Source organism: Gavialis gangeticus, unplaced genomic scaffold, assembly GCF_001723915.1.
Source record: "Gavialis gangeticus isolate Ggan-Ray unplaced genomic scaffold, GavGan_comp1, whole genome shotgun sequence".
NCBI classification, from domain to species: domain Eukaryota; kingdom Metazoa; phylum Chordata; order Crocodylia; family Gavialidae; genus Gavialis; species Gavialis gangeticus.
This window is the reverse complement of record NW_017729029.1, coordinates 1,615,310-1,636,439: the sequence shown is the minus strand read 5'-3', so window position 1 is coordinate 1,636,439 and position 21,130 is coordinate 1,615,310. Positions and strand designations below refer to the sequence as shown.

Sequence of the window (21,130 nt, the reverse complement as noted above, 5' to 3'; positions counted from 1 at the left end):
CATGGAAGTTCTGCCTTTTCTAACCAGAAAGATCTCTTCCCTCCTACACTAACTTGAATAGGAACAGCCTGTGTTTCCATGTTTTTCTCCCACTTTGAAGATACACAGTATCCCACAGCACTCTAATTTTCCTCCCCGCAAAGCAGCTGTCAGGGAGCCACGGGGACCCTGCCCCCATGCCAATCAGCCTATAGGCGGGATGGGTTGGAGGGACCATTCTCCTCCAGCAGGAACCCTCCTGGGGATGTGGTAGGGTTCCTCCTGTGGGAGAAGAGCCCTGCCCCATGCACTTGACAGGAATACCCAGGGCTGGAGCTTTCCCCGAGCCCCGGGGGTACCACCTCTGTAAGAATGCCCCTCCCACACCAGTTCCCAGCCCCCATGCTTTAAATGACACCTTGCCACCCAGCTGGACAGCAGGGATTGCAAAAGCTATGGAATCTGGAACCAGGGCACAGAGGCTGTCCCTAAGCCTGGTTCCCAGACCCTGCTGGCTTCTCCTTGCTGCATCCTCTGCCTAATTGGGCAGTTGGGGCAGGTACTGCAAAACCCTGGGGGCTAGGAACTGTGGCTGGGGAAGCTAACTCTACCCAGGTTCCTGGCCCCCCAATACTGCCTCCCGTGTCCAGTTGAGGAGCATAGGCAGGGATCCAAAATCTGTGGGGCCAGGACTTAAGGCCCTGGAAGCTATGCCCAGCTCCTGGTCTCCGGGCTTTAAATGCCACCCCGCTCCAGTTCAGGCCCCATGGGCTCTAAATGCTGTGTATGCCCCCCCGCTGGGCTGCACATCCAGTGATTTAAAAGCCAGGGAGCTGGGACGTGTAGTCAGGGAGTCTCAGCCCCATTGCCATATGCCTCCAGCTTTAAGTCACATGTGCAGAGAAATTCTTATTGGTAGAAATGATCTCCCATCTGTGGCCAAGTTAAAAGCAAAAGAGCAACCTCCAGCTAAGACCAGCTTAGCACACACCCTGCAAAGTTGGTCAAAATGAGACTCTATGTTTTTCTGATGTGTCATAAGCACTGCAAAAGGATGCCAGCTGGCAGGTTATTGGATTAATATAGACGATGCATATGAAGTGATTCCATCTACTGTATAGCTGAGGTCTTACTTACCCGAGTCTTGTTTCCTGACAAACATGACAGTCGCTATCTGGTATTTAGCTATTTTTTTATGGGATTGTAAGGCCAAGACAGGCTATTATGACTATCAACTGTGACCACCTGCATAATAAAGATTATAGAACTTCACCTAGGGATTCCTATTTTGGACTCTGCATCTAGCATTTTAGGCATCTGGCTAAGAAAACTTTTGAAATAGGTTTTGCTTCCCTCCTACCCCTTTATTCCATAGATATTTTTATACAGAAAAAGGATCTAGACCCCTTTTTAAGAGTATACATTACTTGGGATGAGCAAAATATGATCAATCTCTTAGTAGGCCATTAGACATTGCCATTAACAAGCTGAGGACACCTGAATGTGTTAACAAACATAAGCTGATACAAATGAAATTCAGAAATCATAAGATATGCCAATGCCTCTTATGACAGCGATTCACCTTGAATGAGTTGATGAATAGGGAGCTCAACAGACTGTCTTCTGAACTTTTTCATTCCCATTAACTTGCTTTAAAGAAGTTCAGAAGAACTGCAGATGAGTAAAAGAAATCTTGTTTGAATGTTTATGACTGAGTAACAATCTTTACAGAGGTAAATTGCATCTGGAAATATCTTCTCAACAAGATACTCTCTTTTTTTATCTCATGCCTCACAATGTCCCCTTCTCATGGGCCCAGAATCCTTAGCTTTGCACCAAACTGTACCTCAAGTAACACAGGGTTCACAAGAGTCTAACCTCACTCCTCCAGAGCCAATATCCTGTGGCACTTCTGAGGAAATCGATGGGTACAGCTTTTTTCCCTGTGCTGCCAGACATTTTGCAGCTGTTGCTAGCATAGCAAGAGAAAATAGATACACAATCTGTTCTACTGTTTCTGTATAAAACAGATACACAATTAGATCTACTGTTTCTGTATGTGTGCACATGTACAGTCAAGATGAACATACAACCCAGGAACAACTGACTGAATGGCTTAAAATATTAATAAGGACAACTTATATTTTTTCCAGTTAATTCTTCGAATTGCATTGGTGGAATGAAAGAAATTAATCAGAAGAGTTATTCAAATTACTTCTCTCTTTCTTTAAAAGACAAAGTGGAACTCAAAAAATATTTTGTCAAAATCCTCCCCAACAACTTTTTATAAAGTGTGCAAATTCTGATGCTTCTCATTCCAGATATAAAGGAAGGGGGAGGAGGGGAGAATCTTAAATGGTAAATTACTGATACAAAAAACTGTTCCTGTACTCTGTTCTCAGGACAGGAGCCAAGGTCAATGTGTTTTTTTCTGGCATTCCTACCCAGCAAAGAAGCCAATGAAGCTAAAATATGTTACACCAGCCAAACTGAAAAGTTTTCTAGAAAACATCAGATAATATTAAAATATCATCTTTAAAAAGACAATAACAACAACAGCCCTTTGGAGGAAGAAGTCATTTGCTCCAACAAAATGAAAAAAAACAAAGAAAGAGAAACTGAAAGGGAGAAGATTTTCCCAGGAAGCTACAGTCTTTTCCCTTGCACTTACAGTTTCCTAGTGAATATATGAAATATATTTTTAGAAAACCACATTTTCCCCACTGGCATTTCTGTGATTGTCTTCTGTTGATGGAAGCCATTTTGTGGAATATGTGATGTATTTAGTGGCCTGCCAGCGTGGGCAAAGAAACTAGTCACAAGGCTGGATTCACCTGGGATTCTCCCGGTACAAGCTGCCAGAACCTAACCTATATTGCCAATCCCAGCAATGATACATGAGCCCAAAAGTAAAATGCAACAGCACAATTCCTATATCACTGCAAAATCTGCAGCTGTCTGGGAAAGACCCGAGTATGGGGGAGGGCTGATTTAGACTGGTGAAGCTTTGTACTGGCAGCTGGGAAACTTCAGATGGGATTTCAAGATGAGTTCAAGTCTCTCAATTGTTCCTGTCACTTACATTGCTCATGGCTCTGAAGTGTATGGGCACTAGATGAGAGTAAGCAGAGCCGTATCAGCAGAAGGTCTCTCTCTGCCGTCATCTGGGCTCTGATAGCTAATGTGCATCCATCGTATGCTATGCATTTATACAGTGTATAGGGCTAAATTAATCCTTGGTGTAGCTCTCCTGAAGTCACTGGAGTTGTCATACCACAAAGCAAGGCTGGTTGCCTCTTCAGCTAACCTACAAAACACCTGTTTCAAGAATTCGTCCTCCATCCTCTCAGCAGAAGCAGCCTTTAAAAGAACCAAGGGTGAAATTATACATTATATTTAGTAAATATCTGAAATGTTAAAGCATTGTTGAAGTCAGAGTGTACTGTGAGCAGCTGCACATTAAGGGCCAATATTGTTTCTTGCCTGCATAGGTCTGACCTGTTACTAGAGATCTAGTGAGCAGGGGCATGGCTAGGAGTTAGGAGACCTGGGTACTATCCCTGCTCTGGGGAAGAGAGAGGCTGGGAACAGTGCCTTCTGGGATGCTGGAGGATTGTAAATTGCTCATTTTATCTCCATGGATTAGACTGATGTTACCCTAACGCAAGCTGGGTAGGACGGCTTAGAGTTAACCTTTGCCTAAACTAGCGTGACTCTGACACGCTCAGAGGGCATTTATCACAAGTTAACAAGCTTTAACATGCAGACATTTGCCTTTTAAGTGCCTTTGGTATGGTCTAAATGTAATATGTAATTTCACCTCATGCTGCTCTGAGACGGTGCTCTGACATTTATGGATCTAGCTGTTTTTCTAGGATTTAATATATATCCTTTTCTCCTTAGGCCGCACCATTGTGATGCTGTCAGCCTCCACACACACTGTTATATAATGCCCTAATATCATTAGACTGAGAGATCACTGTCAATTACTTGAGGCATGTGAGCAGAGAGACTTGGGTATCTACTTAGAATTGGCCCAGTCCCGCCCTCTGAGAGAAAGAAAAATGCTTTGTGGAAGAAAAACAGTGGATAGGATTCTTAATCAGGGATAGCTACCTATGTGCTACAGTGAGCCCAATTCTGTATTCAAATGTGGATCTCATGCAGAAATTGCTGTGAGCCCTGTGTACATGTACCTAAGGGCAGAATTCAGATCTGTGGCACTATCTGGAAAGCAAGGAGAAAAGCAGTGTATTCCAGTCCTGACTGGATCAGTGCCCACTGTGTGGGGGAGAAGGCTGCTGAGTATCATAGGGCATTTACAGTAATTACCTGTTGTGTCAGTTTATTTCTTTTTAGACAAGTGTAATTAGGTATAAAGAATGATAATTCAGTTCACTTTGATTGGACTAATTACCTTTGCTACTCATTGCCATTTGTTAAGATTCTACCTTGTTTGCCTTTATTGTTTAAAAACAATTTAAAGGATGGAAAATGTAGTCATTTCTAACAATAGATGAGTTACAAGGCTGATCCTACCCCTTTTGATTTGCTTTCAGGCAGCAAACCTGAAAAAACGGAAGGCTTTATAGAAATCCGGGGATGGTGCACATCACAGAAGACACTACCTCAAGAGAAAGTGGCTTTTAGGTGGATTCGGTACCAACTGGAGGCCTGTATATCCCACTGGTATAAATTAGAGAAGCACTGAAAGGCAGAGACCTGTCATCTCATATCTTACATGCCCCTTCCCAATCCACCCACCTTATACTTAAGGCTGCAAAAGGGTCAGCATAGAGTCCTTCTCCTGCTGCTGTAGGAACCATTTTCTATTTATAAAGTGCTTCAAAAGGAAGTGCTTTTTGTTATGTGTACATGCTCTATGGAGCGTGACAGGGCACAGCTCGGTCTTCGAGCTTTCCACAGTGCTCTGCCCTCCCCACACAGCAGGAGGGATGAAGAGAGGGGCAGACTGTCAATGAGCACTCTTGCATGCTTTACTGTCATTTCCTGGAGCACCCCACCACAAGAACTAGGAGACTGGAGGCCCTACATCCCCTCACTGGAACCAGGAGACTGAAAACTGGGAGACTAGAGGCCCTGCACCTTTTTCTGGTTACAGTGGAAAAGCAGAGGTTAAGCACACAGGAAAACGCTTATGGAGAATCAACCCTGCTGTAGTCTCCTTGTTCTGGGAGGGGAGTGTTCCAGGACAGCAGAGGCAGAACATACACTGACAGTCCACTCCGCTGCCCCTGCCCCCAGTAGGGGGTGAAGGGGAACCACAGGATGCAGAAGTCCTGTCACACCTCCTGGCTGGAGACCATATCACTGTATGCAGCTGCCACAATTTCAAAGTTTCAGCCAGTGACTGCAGCAGAGGGCTGTAGGTCTCATTATAGCTCAAGCACTTTGTTTTGCTTCTACCCTGTCTCCTCTCTACCCTACCACCTTTTTACCATAAGTCTCTTACTCCCTATAAGTTTTGGTTTTCCTCTAGCTGTAAAAATAGATAATATTCACTATTTAGGAATCCTCTAAAGGTAACTTAGTTGTCTGTAAAGCACTTTGAGATCTTTGGATCAAAAGAACTATAAAATGAGTATTATTATTTCATAGTTCATTGAAACTGATACTTCATTTAAAAATCTGACAACTTTAACAAAATGGAACCTGGAATTTAACTGTTTATTATTACCACATGTACTCAAATACTATACGAGGTTTGTTCTGCCAACTGGCATGAGAAAGAAAGCTCCTCATCTTATAATCACACACAAAGAAATTTCACTAAATGCACTATCATTAAATTGCAGCCAAAAGCGGCACATGTTCAGCAACAGAAACCAACTATGAAGTTGATTAAACACAGCCAACACTGAACATAGTTATATACAAAATGGCCTGAATTGGGCAAACATGCTGATGGGAACCTACCACAAGAATAGATTACTGCAGCCTATCTAAATAAGACATATAGCAGTGCCCATTAAGTGCAGTCCCCCTCACTGCTGACTCTTTTTCAAGTCATGGTGAGCCACAACCTTGTATACAGTTTAACCAGAATCCCTCTGTCACCTGTTCTCTCAGCCTGGCGCAGATGTTTATTGTGGCTCTTCCCTCCATGAGGTGAAACCGGATCATGTTACCCTGTACCTCATCTGCATATAAATTTTTGGAGTATCCCAGGACTTGTGACAAGAACACCCAGTTCTAGTCATGACTAGGGGCTAATTAACACGTGGATCCTTTGGGAGGGGTATTTGGAATCCACACACATACTGAGTAGTACTGAGCTGTGGGGTCACCATGGCTTGAAATCCTGTTGACTCTGGTGGGACCCAGCTCAACTAACTATGTGGTACAATGAAAGCCTTTGGCTTTGGATTAATATCACACATAGTTTGTACTACATACAAATAGGTGCCAAAGTGCTGTTCAAAAGTATGTTTATGGAGCAGCTGTCCTAAAACTTGCAGTAGTTTAAAAAGAAAGGTAACATGCATCAATTCTGGATGCACTAAGTGCATAGGTCCTGTATGTCCATTGCTACAGCCATGTTTGATTTCAAGGTTATTGTTTTCAAATGTCTTCCTTGCTTCCATGTGCTCAGACAGAGCAGGGTCTGAAAGTAAGGAGAGGGGGAGGGGGCTGCCAGGGGAAAAAGTTGGGGGGAGGCAGAGTGCAAAGGGCTACCTGGTCCCGCAGATTTATTTTCCCTACTGTAGCAATGGGAGGGGGAAAAATTCAAGGCAAGCCTCCAATAATTAGATTATATACCTGGAAAACTATAACAAATTTATAAATTTTCCATATATAGAATCTAATTATTGGGGGGGCTATCTTACAACCAGGGTCATCATCTATTTGAGTAACTACAGTAGTATTATTTATTAATAAAACATGTATGCTTTATTCCATTAAAAACATCAACCAAAACTACCTCTGTAGGTACGTCCCACACCTCAAGTTGGGAATTCTAATAAATAAGTGAAGTAAAGACACGTGAATCTTTAATGGAATTTCCTCTTCCTTGAGACTTTACTGCCCTAAATCAAGAGCCCATAAAAGAGTAAAAGAAGTCAATGGACAAATCACACAAGAAGAGTAGCGCAGATAGAAGGCTAAAACTGCGGTAGCTGAGAAACAGGGTGGAAGAAAATCCATATCAGAAACCTTTACCAGAAGTATTTTGCCGTGACACCTGTGTCAGATTCCTTTTATTTTAATGAGCTTAGTCATGTCCCTGTTGGAGCTAATAAGTGAAATTAAATTCTACATTGTGCTACTACCTATTCTTGCCAAAGTCAACTGTGCTTTTGACTTTAAACCTGAAGTGATGAAATTGTTTTCTTTGACTCTATGAAAACAAAAAAAAAAAACGTTATTTCTTTACTTAGTATGTCTGGTTCTCAACTACTAAGCCCAAAGATAGCTGAGTTAATTCAACACCTAGTGTCTGCACTGAAGTCTTCATTCAAATTAGTATTTCAATATAAGAATTATCTACACTACTACTTGTACATGAGTGTATGTACATAACACACATATTGATCTAAGTCCACACACATGGTTATTTTAAAATACAGACTGAATTAATACTTTTAGTAAGGGGGCATATTTCTTTAACCTATTAATGAAGAATCGTTCCATTATTAATTTTGTAACTGTAAGGTTCTACTGTGCCCTGAATGATGCTCCATGCAAGATCACTGACTCCATATATTAGAGCAAGTTATTTAGGACCCAGAGGTGATTTACCTTATACCAACTGCAATCTGAGGAGAGATGCCCTACATACTCTCCAACCCACTTAGTTATGTTTTTTTTTCAATTTACCACTGGAATCCTGGGAAATCACTGGCATTTTTGGTACAACGCATTAAAATTATAACATAGATTAACATAGATTTTAATTAATAAATTAAAATAATGAAATCACAGGCACCATGAGTGATACCACTAAGCAGAGGATGAAGAGGGCTGTTATGCCAATTTCCACTGAGCTTAAGGGGAAAAAAAGAAGAAATTTTACTGGTGGTGTTTTTGTCCTCTCAGCACAACTATTTTCCATCCTAAAATGAGCAACCAATGTTCATATAACCATCCAATTTGTACTCTTCTGTGTTTTAATGGGTAATGACAATAATACATCTAGCTCTTATACAGAGATTTATATCTGTAGGTCTCAAAGAACTTTATAAAGAGGTCTCATTATATTTCCATTCAGTTATTCAGAGCCACAGCACTGTATTTTACTATATACTAGCATGAACACTTATGCAGAAGATCTAAACTACAAGACACCTATAGAAAAAAACAAATATACTTTTGTATACTAGATAATATGACTTTGTATCCCCTTGCTAATATACAAAGTTTACTCCTAAGTTACACTTTGTACTAACTGCAGCTAGCCTCTTTGAGAACCACGATCTGCATCCCAAGGACCCGCTCTGGTTGATTTGGGGACACAGATACATTCTGCATTGTATACACTGTAAGAGCATTAATGATATTTGCTTTTACCCACACACCCAGCACATTCCTCTCATCTACCTCCTCTTCCCATTCACACTGCTGAAGCAAACACTTCTGAAGGAAGAGGGGAGAAGCAGGCAGCAATGTCGATACTCACGTAATTCATCATTATTATAAAGTAAGCTTCTCTATTATCTGAAATAAACATGGTATTGGGTATTTGGCTGACAAAAATATTTAACAGTGAAGCCATTCTTTCATCTATCCAGGGATCGATCGATCTATACTGTACCACACTCATTATCAAGAAGTCTGAGCACTCATTATTTGATATATGGAAGCAGTGGACAACTCCACTAAAACACAAAGTACAAGCAATGTACATATATGTTCCTTTTTTCCTCGGAGGCAACTTCAGTAACATTCAGTCAGTTGCTCTGTAATCCTTCCCCACTTCATTCCACTTGCTGCCTACTGGAGTGTGAAATGCTCTGGGTTATAAAAAGGCCTGGGTCCATGTTAACAGTCACCAGCAGTCTCTGGTCTTTTAAGCAGTTCCTCCATATACGGCTTTTATTGGCCAGATACTTTTCCAGATACTGCATTTTATCACATACAACATGCATTTTTGCCCCCTCCATCAACCCCTCAAAATTGGGGTTTAAGCAAGGAAGCTATTTTCTTTACTAAAAAAGAAGCACGCCTGCCGATGTTGTGTGTGTGGTGCAGCTGCCAAGATGGTGGAACAGCAAGTGAGCTGCTGGTAGTAGTTTGATGAGGTTTGTGTTGTGAAAACAACACTTCTTTTTTAAAGGAACTTATATAAACAATTGCTTACAGTAAAGAAGTAGAACTAACCATTTTTCTCTTGCTCTTGTAAGGGTCTGGGGCTTACCCTCGTATGACAAAAGAGTGAGTCTGCCTGGAAACATACAGGAGACAGTCTGGGTGAGGCAGCTGACACTAGGAACTTGCTGATGTCACATTTCTGGGGCACTCTATTTTCCCAGCAGGTCTTATTCTGTGTCACACAGTTGGACATGACTCTGGTAAAATCCTTTTTGTCTACTTTCTGCTTTCCAAAAACAAGGTGCGTGTTTTATTAGGGGGCATGTGATATGCAAGAAAATACAGTATTTTAGTTACCAAGCCTTGCCTGCTCTGTGGGGGAAAGGCAGGGTAATGATGAGGAGACTCATCAAACAGTGCATCAGTCACAGTGACCACAACAGTCATACACCAGCCCTTTATTAGTTTGGTCATGTTGCAATGAATCGAATACCAAGTTTCCTTTAGACCCCACACAGCAGCTATGAATGAAATACTGTGATGTGATTTCCAATACAACAACTGCAACTACTGGAAAAACGAGGGGAACAGACAAGGAGGGCATGCCTGTGTCTACCAGGTATATAGAAGTAACATGTCTGCCTCTGCTTCTTAACTGTCTATTGATTTATAAATATCTCACTGAAATGGGAGACACTACTTCTACCCTTATAACCCTGCACATGCCTGCTCAGCTCCATTTGGAAAAGAGAAACAGTAATAAAGGAAGCAGTACTTGTGCAGTAAACCTTTCCTTCACCGCATTCACAGCCAGGTCATATGTCCTCAGGTAAATGTGGGGTTTTCAAATGTGAAAGGAGATCATCTAGAACAGATAATTGCATTTTATCTGATGACAATAGGCTGAGACATAGTTCACCGCTGTGTCGCTAACTCAGTGCTAGGTCAGGTTAGCAGACAACAAAAGCAGCTACTGTATCTGAGAGCTATTTAGTAGCCTGTGTGCATCAACTGAGTCTGCACAGAGCAAATGTGCACACTGCAAAAACCAGTCTCACAAACTGGCAGCAACTTTATTGGGTGCCTTAGAACAGTAGTTCTCAAACTTTTTAGATTCAAGACATGCCTCATTTGGCTTGAGGCACCTTATTTTTCCTTGTTTCATGACTGCAGAAAAAAAAGGAGAACAATTCTTCGGTTACAAAGGACTAAGAAAGACCACAACAGCTTGGAATATTTTTAACACTATGAATCTGTATTTGAAATCTCTGGGTTTATCATGTAAATCCTATTTGCACATCTAAGAATATAACATGGCATAGCACTCCATAGCATTCTTGAAAAGATCTCAAGGCACCCCAGGATGCCATATCACCCTTGTTAAGAATCACTGCCTTAGCAAAAAGGCTGAGAATTGAAGGAGCTGTGTGGTTGACGTTCCCTCTCCCTCCACAACAACACGACTTGTTTTCTACATAGTAAAAGTGAATGGGACGCCTACTGTGTAGTGAAGTGAACCCTTGAAAAATGTGTAGTAATTTTGCTACGTGATGGAGTTACTGTATCATGTCTTCTCTTCTAGTCAACTTCATTGCAGGTAACCATTTTTTCACTGACCAGGCACTGTACTAGCACTTACTGTGGACGGTGTGGGTGAGTTGGTTGTGTGTCCACTCCTTTAATATGGAATAGTTTATACAGTTACTATTATAAACTTACAGTTTATAAGTCTATTACAGAATAGAACCTGGAGTAAACCACTCTGTAGTAATCCCGTAATATGCCTGCAACTTCAGAGATGATTCCATCCATATCACAGTAGAGGTACATTGACAAAGCAGTAGGCTGTGGGGGAAGACTGTATTTTAGCGGCCCATGCTGTACTACTGCTAAAACAAAGACTGTGTTTTAGAGCTGCCAATGTGGCATTTTCAAAACACATATAAACATGGAAAAGCAGTTTTATAAGTAAACTAAACAAAACTAAAGGAAGTTGCTACTTCATGAATACATAACCACATTCATCTTACAGCTTCTTTGTGTTATCCTTGCCAGGTAAAATCCCTGTAGCATGATGCTGTACTTCTGCATCTATTCCAAAATATATGCAGGACTGCTAACACCCTGAAAAAACACTTGCATAATGTGGGACAGACCTGACAATATCACTACAGGGAACATCTCTGTCATAGGTTGCCAATTTGGAACAGCTAGAACTCTAATTAAAATTCTCCTTGCCTGAAATTCATCACATGCACAGAACTCTTGCACACAAGGCCTATGAATTACTACTAGTAATAATAATTATTTATTTATAGTGCAATAGTAACCAGGATTCCCAATCATGGACAAGGATCCTACTGTGCTAGATGCTGTATAAATGGAAAAAAAGAGATGGTGGCAGTCCCAAAGAGATTATAATCTAAGTACAACCCAAGAAACATCAAGTTAGTACAGTACAGTTAGCCAGCGGGCCAGGGGCACAAAAGGAAATAATGAGGCAATCCCAGTCAGTACAACAGACAACAATCTCACTTTATTAAGAGCCTAACCATTGTCAAGTTTTTTGTAGTCATCCTTGCAAAGAAGAGTCTAATGAACAAATCTGAAGGGCAAACTGGTAGCACAGTATAAATTCACAAGAAAGAAGTTCCATTTACATCTCCAGTCCACAAATGGAATGTAGAGAGTTAAAATTAATGCCTTGCATATATTTACAATGTTTGATTGACAGGGGCCACTGTATGGTTCTTTGGGACCTATTAGAATAGCTCCAAAAAACATTTTTTTTTTTGCTAGAGGTGTTCAAAAGTTTTATGATTGTAGTTTTCTGCCAACACATGCTCATTTGATGGAATCAAAATATTGCAATATTGCATGGGATAATAAAACTAAACAATTTACAGTTATACAGTTTATGATGAAAATTGCCAATTAAAAATATCAATTACAAATGAACAGTTGTAATATCAATAATCAGTGAGCATATCAAGTGCCAATTCTCAAAAAGAGACTTACCAATTAGAATATGAATTTCAAAATGAATCAGTAAGTTATAAAATAAAAATATTGAAATATAAAGCAATGCATGAGCTGTTAAATAACAAAAATCAAAGTAAATAAAATGTGACTGGTACATTACATTATCGCTGTCATTTAGAGGTATTATGATATCCTTTTTTACATTAAACTATTTCACACTTATCAAAACTAAATATTTCAAGAATGTCAAAGTAAAATGGCATTTCAATTTTTTTCTAAATAAAATCTCAACATTTCATTTGGCCAGAAATTGCAAAATTTTAACTTTTTCTTCATGAAGAAACTCCTCCCTGAAATTTTGGAATTTTCTGCAGATGAGAATACCAGATTCTACTTAGCCCTATATTTTCTGTGATACTCTTCTGAACCAGTCCCCTGTGGTTCAGTGGTAGACTCCTTATTTACCACACAATGAGACCTGGGTTTGATTCCCAGATGCTTATACAACTACAGCTATGGAGGTACCAAACATCTGGACTCAGTCTGATCTTCAGATTCTGTCTCAGTGGCCTAACGGAAGGTCTGAATAGCCTCCACTCCTCCAAAGATTCCTGCTCACGCATATGTATCGAAGGTCTGGGTGGCCTACATGCATATACCGTGATCCAGGAGGATTAATGGCTGTCACCACCATTCTTCTGAACCACTCAGTCTTTTATTTGCTCCCTGGTGCTCTGTATAGTAGGGAAGTGGGTGCATTTATCAGTTAGTTACATTTCAAGATGTACCACAATGCAATTCAGAGGTGTGTGCATGCTAGTGCACAGGAGCATGTGGGAATCCAGAAATATAACAATGTTTGCCCCTGGGTTGTCACTGCTGCTCTCTCTCCTCCAGCTCTTGTCTATTTTATTTTAGTATTGGGAGTTATCTGCAGGTATCAACAGTTTTGAATAGATCCTTATTTTTTGTCTTAGTTCATGTCAAGTCTGACAATCTTGTCATAGTCTCTCATTCAGAAACAAGAGTTTCCAACTCTATGTTCAGTTTATCAGAGTACCTCTCAAGGATTATAGACTCCTTTCATAAGGGCAGCATTAGCACAAAAAGCCAACTGAATTACAGCTGATTATATCTCTTTTTGCCTCTGATGATCAGGTACCACAATCACAAGAATGTGACAGTGAGCCAAATTGTATGCAAACATAAACCTATTCATTATGACACCTTTTCTTTTGTAGTCAGCCAGTGAACAATCACAATTTCCTTCTTGTGTTATAAAATATACTTAAACTTTCATTTAAAATGCATCTTTTGCAATAGAATTCCCTTCCTTTCACTGTCCCTCTAATCTTGAAATGTAAAGAAATCCCTTGCATATTTTGTAATCGACTCTCTCTTGGCTGCACTTCATGCCTTTGAAAACTGAAGATTTATGACACAGCAAAGACCAGCTAAGCAAAACATTATAAAGTACAAACCTTAGTTTTGTAGTAGAGAAACACCAAATTAATATTAAATGTGCAGAATGTGAAAAGATGTTAAATTGTATAGGTTAGATATAGCTTTCACAATCAATTTATATACTATTGCCACTATAAATGTACTGCTGAACCAAGGGCTCATGTTCAGTATCCCCGGTGCTAAAAAGCGCCAGTGTTGTTAGGCACTAGTATACATTATTTCCCTAGTGTGTTTCCACGAACACCCATTGGCTAGCTTCTATTTTACATGCTTTATGTATGGTTAATCATTTTGATACCTCTAATACTTCAGAGCAAGCTAAAAAAAATGGTCATTTTACATATGAAGCATGAGTGCTTGGTTTCCAGCTGGTGTCAGAAGTCAGAAATTCAAAATATGTCTTGGGGCATGTTGCCCTTGAACATTTTTCTGACGCATCTGGTAGACAAGCAAACAGATGTTTCGTTTTTAATTACAGAACTGGATTCTTAAGAATACTAGGCAAGACGCTCCTAAGTAATGAACAAACACAGTATGTACATGTATGTTCTATATCACACTGATTTTTTGTTCTGATGCATATACTCTTCTTAACTGGAATTTCCATATTAGCAAACTCAGAAGTCTGACTGGGAAAGAAAAAGAAAGAAATCTGTGCCATTTTATGATACCTGGTACATATCATAGTAAGATGCAAAAAATCTCACAACCCATCATTTTAAAATAAAAATAATTTAAGAAGGTGGAGAATAAATCCTGGAAATAATGACTTTTCTGTCTTTCACCACCAATCATAAAGGCCTTTACAAATGAAAACCAAATGATCCACTGCCCCTCAGCATGACGACAATCCACTAAATCGAACTCTGCATCCTCCCCTCCAATTTGTAATTGATAATTAAAAAAAAGTAGAAATCAGATTTATGTTATTAATTTAGGTGAGCAACTTCTGTGTTCGAAGTGTCTTCTGCACGTGGTTCAGCTCTCTATAAAGCACAGAAGTCAATTCTAACCAAGACTGATTACTGGGTAACTGCTGCCAACAGAATTTAGGAAACCAAATGTTAAAAAGTACAAATTAATGTAAAGTAACAACCTAAAGGAAGCAAAAGCAAACACATCAGAAGCGTAAAATAAACAAATGCACAAAACAGAATTAAACTGACTCAACCTACCAGGGAGAAATGAAATAAACAGGTTTTTTGCTTTGTGTGCCATAAGCCATCAAACCCAAGTCCACCAAACCCAGAAACAAGGGTTGGAGAAAATCTTGCTCCTAGCCCTGGGTAGTTCAACCACACAACAATAACTGGAAGAACTTCAGAATCCATCCGGTTGTGCTGATCACAGTGAACTATAACTAACTCTAAAAGCATTAGATTTAAACTGGTCTGTTAGCGTGTCACCCAGTCCAGCCCTCTACTCCACAGGGTCAATGGATTCATTTAATGTTTTTTTTTTAAACTCTTTATGAGTGTCTGAATACAACACCAGTGACATATCAATCTGCACTTAAATGACTAAGTAGTTCTTTATACATACAATGGTGGCTTTAATTTCCAGATGCCACTCTTACAGTAAAAATTTCCTTTTTCTTGTCTGTTAGTATGGCACCTGTGAATGTCATTTTCTAAGTAACAGTGGGGGCATCTACACATGCACTTTACTGTGGAGTTGACTAATTGGCATCACTGTCTGCACATGCAGCACTATTAGGTTGGAGTAAAGTAATTAACTGTGCCACAATGTACTTGTAGACGGTGACCAGGGCCAACTGGGGCACAAGGATGCTATAATGCAGAGCTAGCCAGCAGGCAGCCCCCCAGTATAGCACCCTCATGTCCCAGCCAGCCCCTCTGGAGCACAGTGAGCCGAAATGGAGCAGGCGAGGAGAGGATCTGCACACAACTTGGCTAAGGTCATCAGGGATAAGTCAGATCCAATCTGATAAATGTATCAACCACTCAGTGTTGTGGTGCAGTAGTCCAGAAACCTACCAATATTACATTACAGTGTAAAATAGTCCATTTGATTTTATTCTGTTAAACTTTTTAAAGAAACAAACTAAGGACTAATTTGGTAACTGCCAATATGAAAGCAAATCACAGGATATTAATAATGAGCTCCCACTTGTATTCAAATCTTCCTTTTAAAAAAAATATATTCATGCTCGCTAACAAGATCGTTAGACTTCTTTACTCCTAAAATTTCTCTCAGTAAAAGACATCACTGAAAAACCCTTGTTTCTTCCATGACAGTTTGGCAGCACTTATCCCTAGAAAAATCTTCCCCTGACCAAAAAGATTTGCCAATTCCCTCCATCCCGATCTGCAGCCCTCACTGCTATTTCAGTTCTCAGCCCAGTGCCAGACTTAGGCTTAAGCTACTTACACTACAGTTTAGGGCCTCATAGTATGAGGGGCCTCTAAGTAAGAAAAAAAACCTGTCTCAATATCAAGTTTTATAATAATCAGTTGGTAAATAAAGGAGATAAAGGCGATATGGGCAAATGAGTCTCTAAATATGGCAATCAAGACTCGTAGTAGAGATATCCTTTATTAGACCAACAAGATTTTTGCAAAAAAAAATTCTTTAATTGCACACTTTCTCTAAATATGGACATTTTCATTTTAATATGACAAAAATATACATACATTGAATTATTTTTATCATATGGGACATCTTAAAATGGACATAGTTATGGCCTCTGCATGTCATAATCCGGCACTGCCTCAGTCACTCCTTAGCATTAACTGATGATGGTGCAGAAGAGTTCAGTTTTGTCATGTGTGAAAGGCTGACGATTACCATTGTGCACCACGTTGGGATCACAAAGCTCACTGTCACTAATGACCTGGACAAAAAGCGATTCCTAGGCTTGACCCTCTGAAGTAACTGGTAAAACACTTTTTTTCCTCTCAGGCAGGACTCCCATTAAAGCAATGGGTCTAATGCCTATGCAAGGACCTCAGGATTTGGTCCTATGGATCTAATCAAACACTGAAAATACACCCGCAATGCTGCAAGATGAGAATCTGCTCCCTCCCAAAACAAAATACTGCTGGGAGTGTCCACATGTACCCAAAAAGAGAATGTGGCCCATGGTTTTTAACTAACAAGAAGACTTAAAATGTGTTGAGGAAGGAATTATTATTTCTGGGTTGTTTCCTGGTCACTAGTAAAATAATTTAGCACATTGGTGATTTTCACAGTTACCTGGAATTCAGCTTTAATAACCAGACTCTAAAAGCCTATTAGAGAGTTAGGCAGAAGGATAGGTTTCAGAAACGGCATTCTTCCATGCACTGCTGGCCTTCAAAAGAAATATTTACATAATATTACTATTTGCTTAAACAGAAAAGGTCAAATAGGGAGACAGGGGGCTGATCTGGCTCCTAGGAATGCCGACAGCAACACTGCCACTGAACAATTGCAGGAGCGGGCTCCTCAGATACTTACATAACTCTCCTTCATAGTCTTATACGCACAGATAATGGAATACTAATTTCAGTCAATGAAACAGATTTTAGGAAGAGGGGAAAAGCACCTGGCCCAATGTGCTCGCTTCACCTTTGGTTGATCTTAATAATTGTCTTTGATCTCTATACCAAATATCTCAGTCTCCCTCTCCAGTTGCAATGATTATTGTCACAATCATTATTGTTACAATAATACCTGCAGGCCATAGTAAGATTAGGATCTGTAGGCAAATATACTGTAAGAGACAGAAGCAGCCCAAAATAGACTACCATCTAATTTAATACAAAATGTAACAAGTGGGTGTACCTAGCAAAAGAACAGAAATGATGGGGAAAGGAACAGGACACCAGTGATAGGAAATGTTGTTAAAGATGTACTGTATGTACAGGCAAATCCTTCAAAGTAAATAATCCCTTTAATTCACTTACAGCCTTTTCTTCTTTCCCCTCAAAATTTTTTTTGTCTAAAATATTTCTGCCCAAATTCTATATTTACTCCTACTTTCTAATCTTAAGGTCACATCTTTTGGTTTCTGAACATGCCGTGCTACAGATATTTTTCCTATTATAACCGTTTATAATTGTGAAAATATCTTTTAAGTCATCTCAAAGAGTGTTAATAATAATTAAAAACACAGATATGGTTTTAAAAAACCCCTACCAGTCCATAAAGTATCAAGAGCCTGGATTCATGAAGTTGTGACTTATGAGAGAATGTTGCAGGGACAGTTTGGTGTGGCATATGAAATGCCGTAAAAGCAATACACATGTGTCAATGACTTACATTTCTCCTTTTCGGCGTTATATTAAATTTAATATATTTCAAGAGTGCCAAATGGACAGTCCTACAGACTGAAATTCCCTAATCTGCCTAAAGGACACAACATGGGTAACACCCGCATGCCTAAATCTCGACCTCGTAGCATCATCTAGCTTGTCCCTGATGTCCTACTGTTTTGTCTCGTCTTCGAAGACGGCCAAAAAGAATCATAATCTGTGAGGGAGCTTTTTGAAACATATATGTCCCAGCACCACCCTTTAGACTCTACTCACTTCACCAAATAAGTCTGAAGCCATTAGACAGTAACAACATTTAGACAATAACAAAGTTCAGTTTACAATACATGCAAGATTCAAAAAAATGACAAAGAATCGAAAGACTCCGAATCTCATTAGTGCTCCCTTAAGAAATTCAGCCCTCCCAGACACTTTAAAGGTGAAATGATGAATATAATACAAAAGAATAAAAAATGTTAAGGGGAGGAAGAATGTACTCCTGCTTTACTACTTATCTAAAGACTCTAAACATAAAGGATAAACCTATCCTGGCTTGCCAAAAGAAAACTTGGACAACACAAGAGCGCTAAAGCAGTAAGAGTGGAATGAAAGAACCAGGGTCTGTCCTGCTGAGACACACAGGAGGAAAGGGGGCCAAAGCATTTCAGAAGAGTCATTATTTCTCCTTCAGAAAGGCTCACATCTCCTTAGTATCTACTGCTAACCACCAGGTCAAGAAGAAGGAATCTCACCGTTCTGCCAAAGTGGTTGACACATTAGATGGGTCCCTTATCCAATCTTAAGGAGAAAGCTAGGAGACTATTTTACTTGCCTCAGAGAAGAAATTCCCTGCACAATCCATTCTTTGGTATTTGTGCAATGCCAGGAAGAACGTTAACCTACAGAGCTAATAATCAAACCTTCCTTGTAACTACTGTCATACTATATCAAGTGTGACCATTAAAGGGGACTTGATTGTTGGAGGGCAATGGGTGAACGGTTCTCCTAGAAAATGCTTTAACAACTGTGACTCTTTCATCATTTGAAAGAAAATGGTATATAATTTGTTCAAATTAGTTTCTATCACAACTCTGACTATTTACTCATCTGTTATTTTTTCCTATCCAGAAGTAAATGAAAAGAAATAGCAGATCACAATCAACAGGTAGTAAGTGGCAAACATCTCATCTAACTGACAAATAATTTCAGCAGTAACTAAACTGCACAACATCAGAGGGAAGGCACACCTCCTTCCTGGGTACTTGAACTTTTAAAAATTAGGATCCGACAGAATGGCAGGTAAGAGAGGCAATTTAACCATCAAACTAATAATAGGTTTCAAAGAACTACCATAAAGTAATTAAGTATTAAATACCCTTGACACTACGGGGATCCAGTCCTATCCTCCTTCCCAAAAGTATTCCTCATTCACATGATTAGTTCTCTTGTAAGGGTCACACGTGTGAGAAAGGACTTTGCAGTATTGGACCATACAGCTTACAAGTTGGGTTGTCCACTGACAGAAAGCAGGGGAGAAAGGGCTTACTTCAGCTCTCTTGACTTTCTGCTGACTTAGATGGGAGGAAAGATGGGGAGAGAATCAAGCCTAAAATAACCACTCTCCACTTAACTCTCAAGACTGGCACAACATGCACAAGTTAGCTTCACTTTATCTCAGGAATTTCCTTCCTTTCCCCCCCTTTTTGTCATCTTTTTTTTATATGATACATTTAAACACATTTAACATTTGTAATAGCTGCTGCATTGCCAAAGAAAATTAAGCAGTCTTTTTTTTAATCAACAAAAAATGCAGAGCAAAGCCAACCACCAAGGCAAGGACAATGCTTATCTGAATGGAGAACCTGTTTGCCCATTTTAAACCTTGACCTCACCATGTCAACAAGGGTGACAGGTTAGATGCAGCAACCTGACGGCTAGTGCCTGGACTCAAACCACAATCTCATTTTTAGGTTATACCAAACAGCCGTGACATGGGCTAGATTTGAACCAGCAACCACAATGTAAAAAATGGATATAATCTATATAGCCCACTGGTTATCCTGTCATCCACCCAATCACCCTAGGATTACCTCGATTACAGTGGGTATGTAACTGTACAGCACGTAACTAACACCTAACTACCAGTGCGATGGTACGAAAGTTTTTACCTTCTTCATACAGACTTTTTATTTCCTTCTTTGAGGAAGCTGTAACCTGATGGCAGTACCAAAAGAGAAATTACTTTTAGTGAATTCCCATGCATTATATAAGATTTCCTCATGACTTGTTTTCTGGGGTTTGCATTAAAAAAAAAAGACACCCACAGAGCTAGTAACACATTAGAAAGTTATCCCTTTCTTAAAACATTTTCATTATAGTGATCCCTTTTTTAACTGGGTGAGAAAGACCCGCGTTCAAATTGACTGGAAGCACTTTTACTTCAACAAATTCACTTCACTTTCATTTGTTCCAGCACCTTCATCAGCTATTTGTTCCACTGGCCAAGGAGATGGGCACTCTGAAGATTTTTTTTTTTCAATCTGAAATTTAAGATTAGCCAGTTGCTAAAAGCGTATGGACCTGGCCGGCCCCATGTTCCTAGCCCCGGGGCAGTGAGCGTGCTGGAAACAGATGCATAAGTCATTTAAAGAGAAGTTAAAAAAAAAAAAAGGAAAAAAGGCAGGAAAGCTCCAAGCAAGGGCTCCACGGGCTTCTGGTTGGCGCAGAAAGGCCAGCATGGCATCGCCCGCGAGGCACACGCAGCTGGGGCTAAGTGTGAGGAAGACTTCTGGCTTCCTAGACCTGAAGTGCTGGAGGCTGCAAGCCAGAAGGGGGGTGAGGGTTGCCCCTGATCAGACCCAGCTGCCTCTGCCTTCCAGCATCCCCTCTCTGCCCAGGGCCTACCCCCCCTCGTGTCCCGCCCGGCAGCAGCCCTGTGAGCCAGGCCAGAAGAGCAAGAGCCCTCGGGGCTGAGGCAGTGGCTCCTCGTGGGCGCTCCCGCCCGGGGGCATGCCCTCCCTCGGGGGCGCCGGCTCCTCACCTCACGTCTCCGTAGGCGCCCGCGTAGCCCTCCATCCACGGCGTCAGCTCGGTCTTGATGCAGGCGGGCGGCGCGGCGTAGGGCACCCGGCCCACCATCCCGCCCGGGTACCACACGTCGGGGGGGAAGTCGGCTCCCA

The 21,130-nt window shown here is 40.5% G+C and overlaps 1 protein-coding gene across 1 annotated transcript in view; it reads right to left on the bottom strand.

Annotated features, from left to right (window-relative positions):
- Positions 1-21,130, bottom strand: part of AR (androgen receptor) — a 146,001-nt gene that overhangs the window by 97,893 nt on the left and 26,978 nt on the right. The window contains exon 2 of the mRNA XM_019520996.1: positions 20,992-21,124. Coding sequence (XP_019376541.1) covers positions 20,992-21,124 — 133 coding nt within the window. The remainder of the gene's footprint in view (positions 1-20,991; positions 21,125-21,130) is intronic.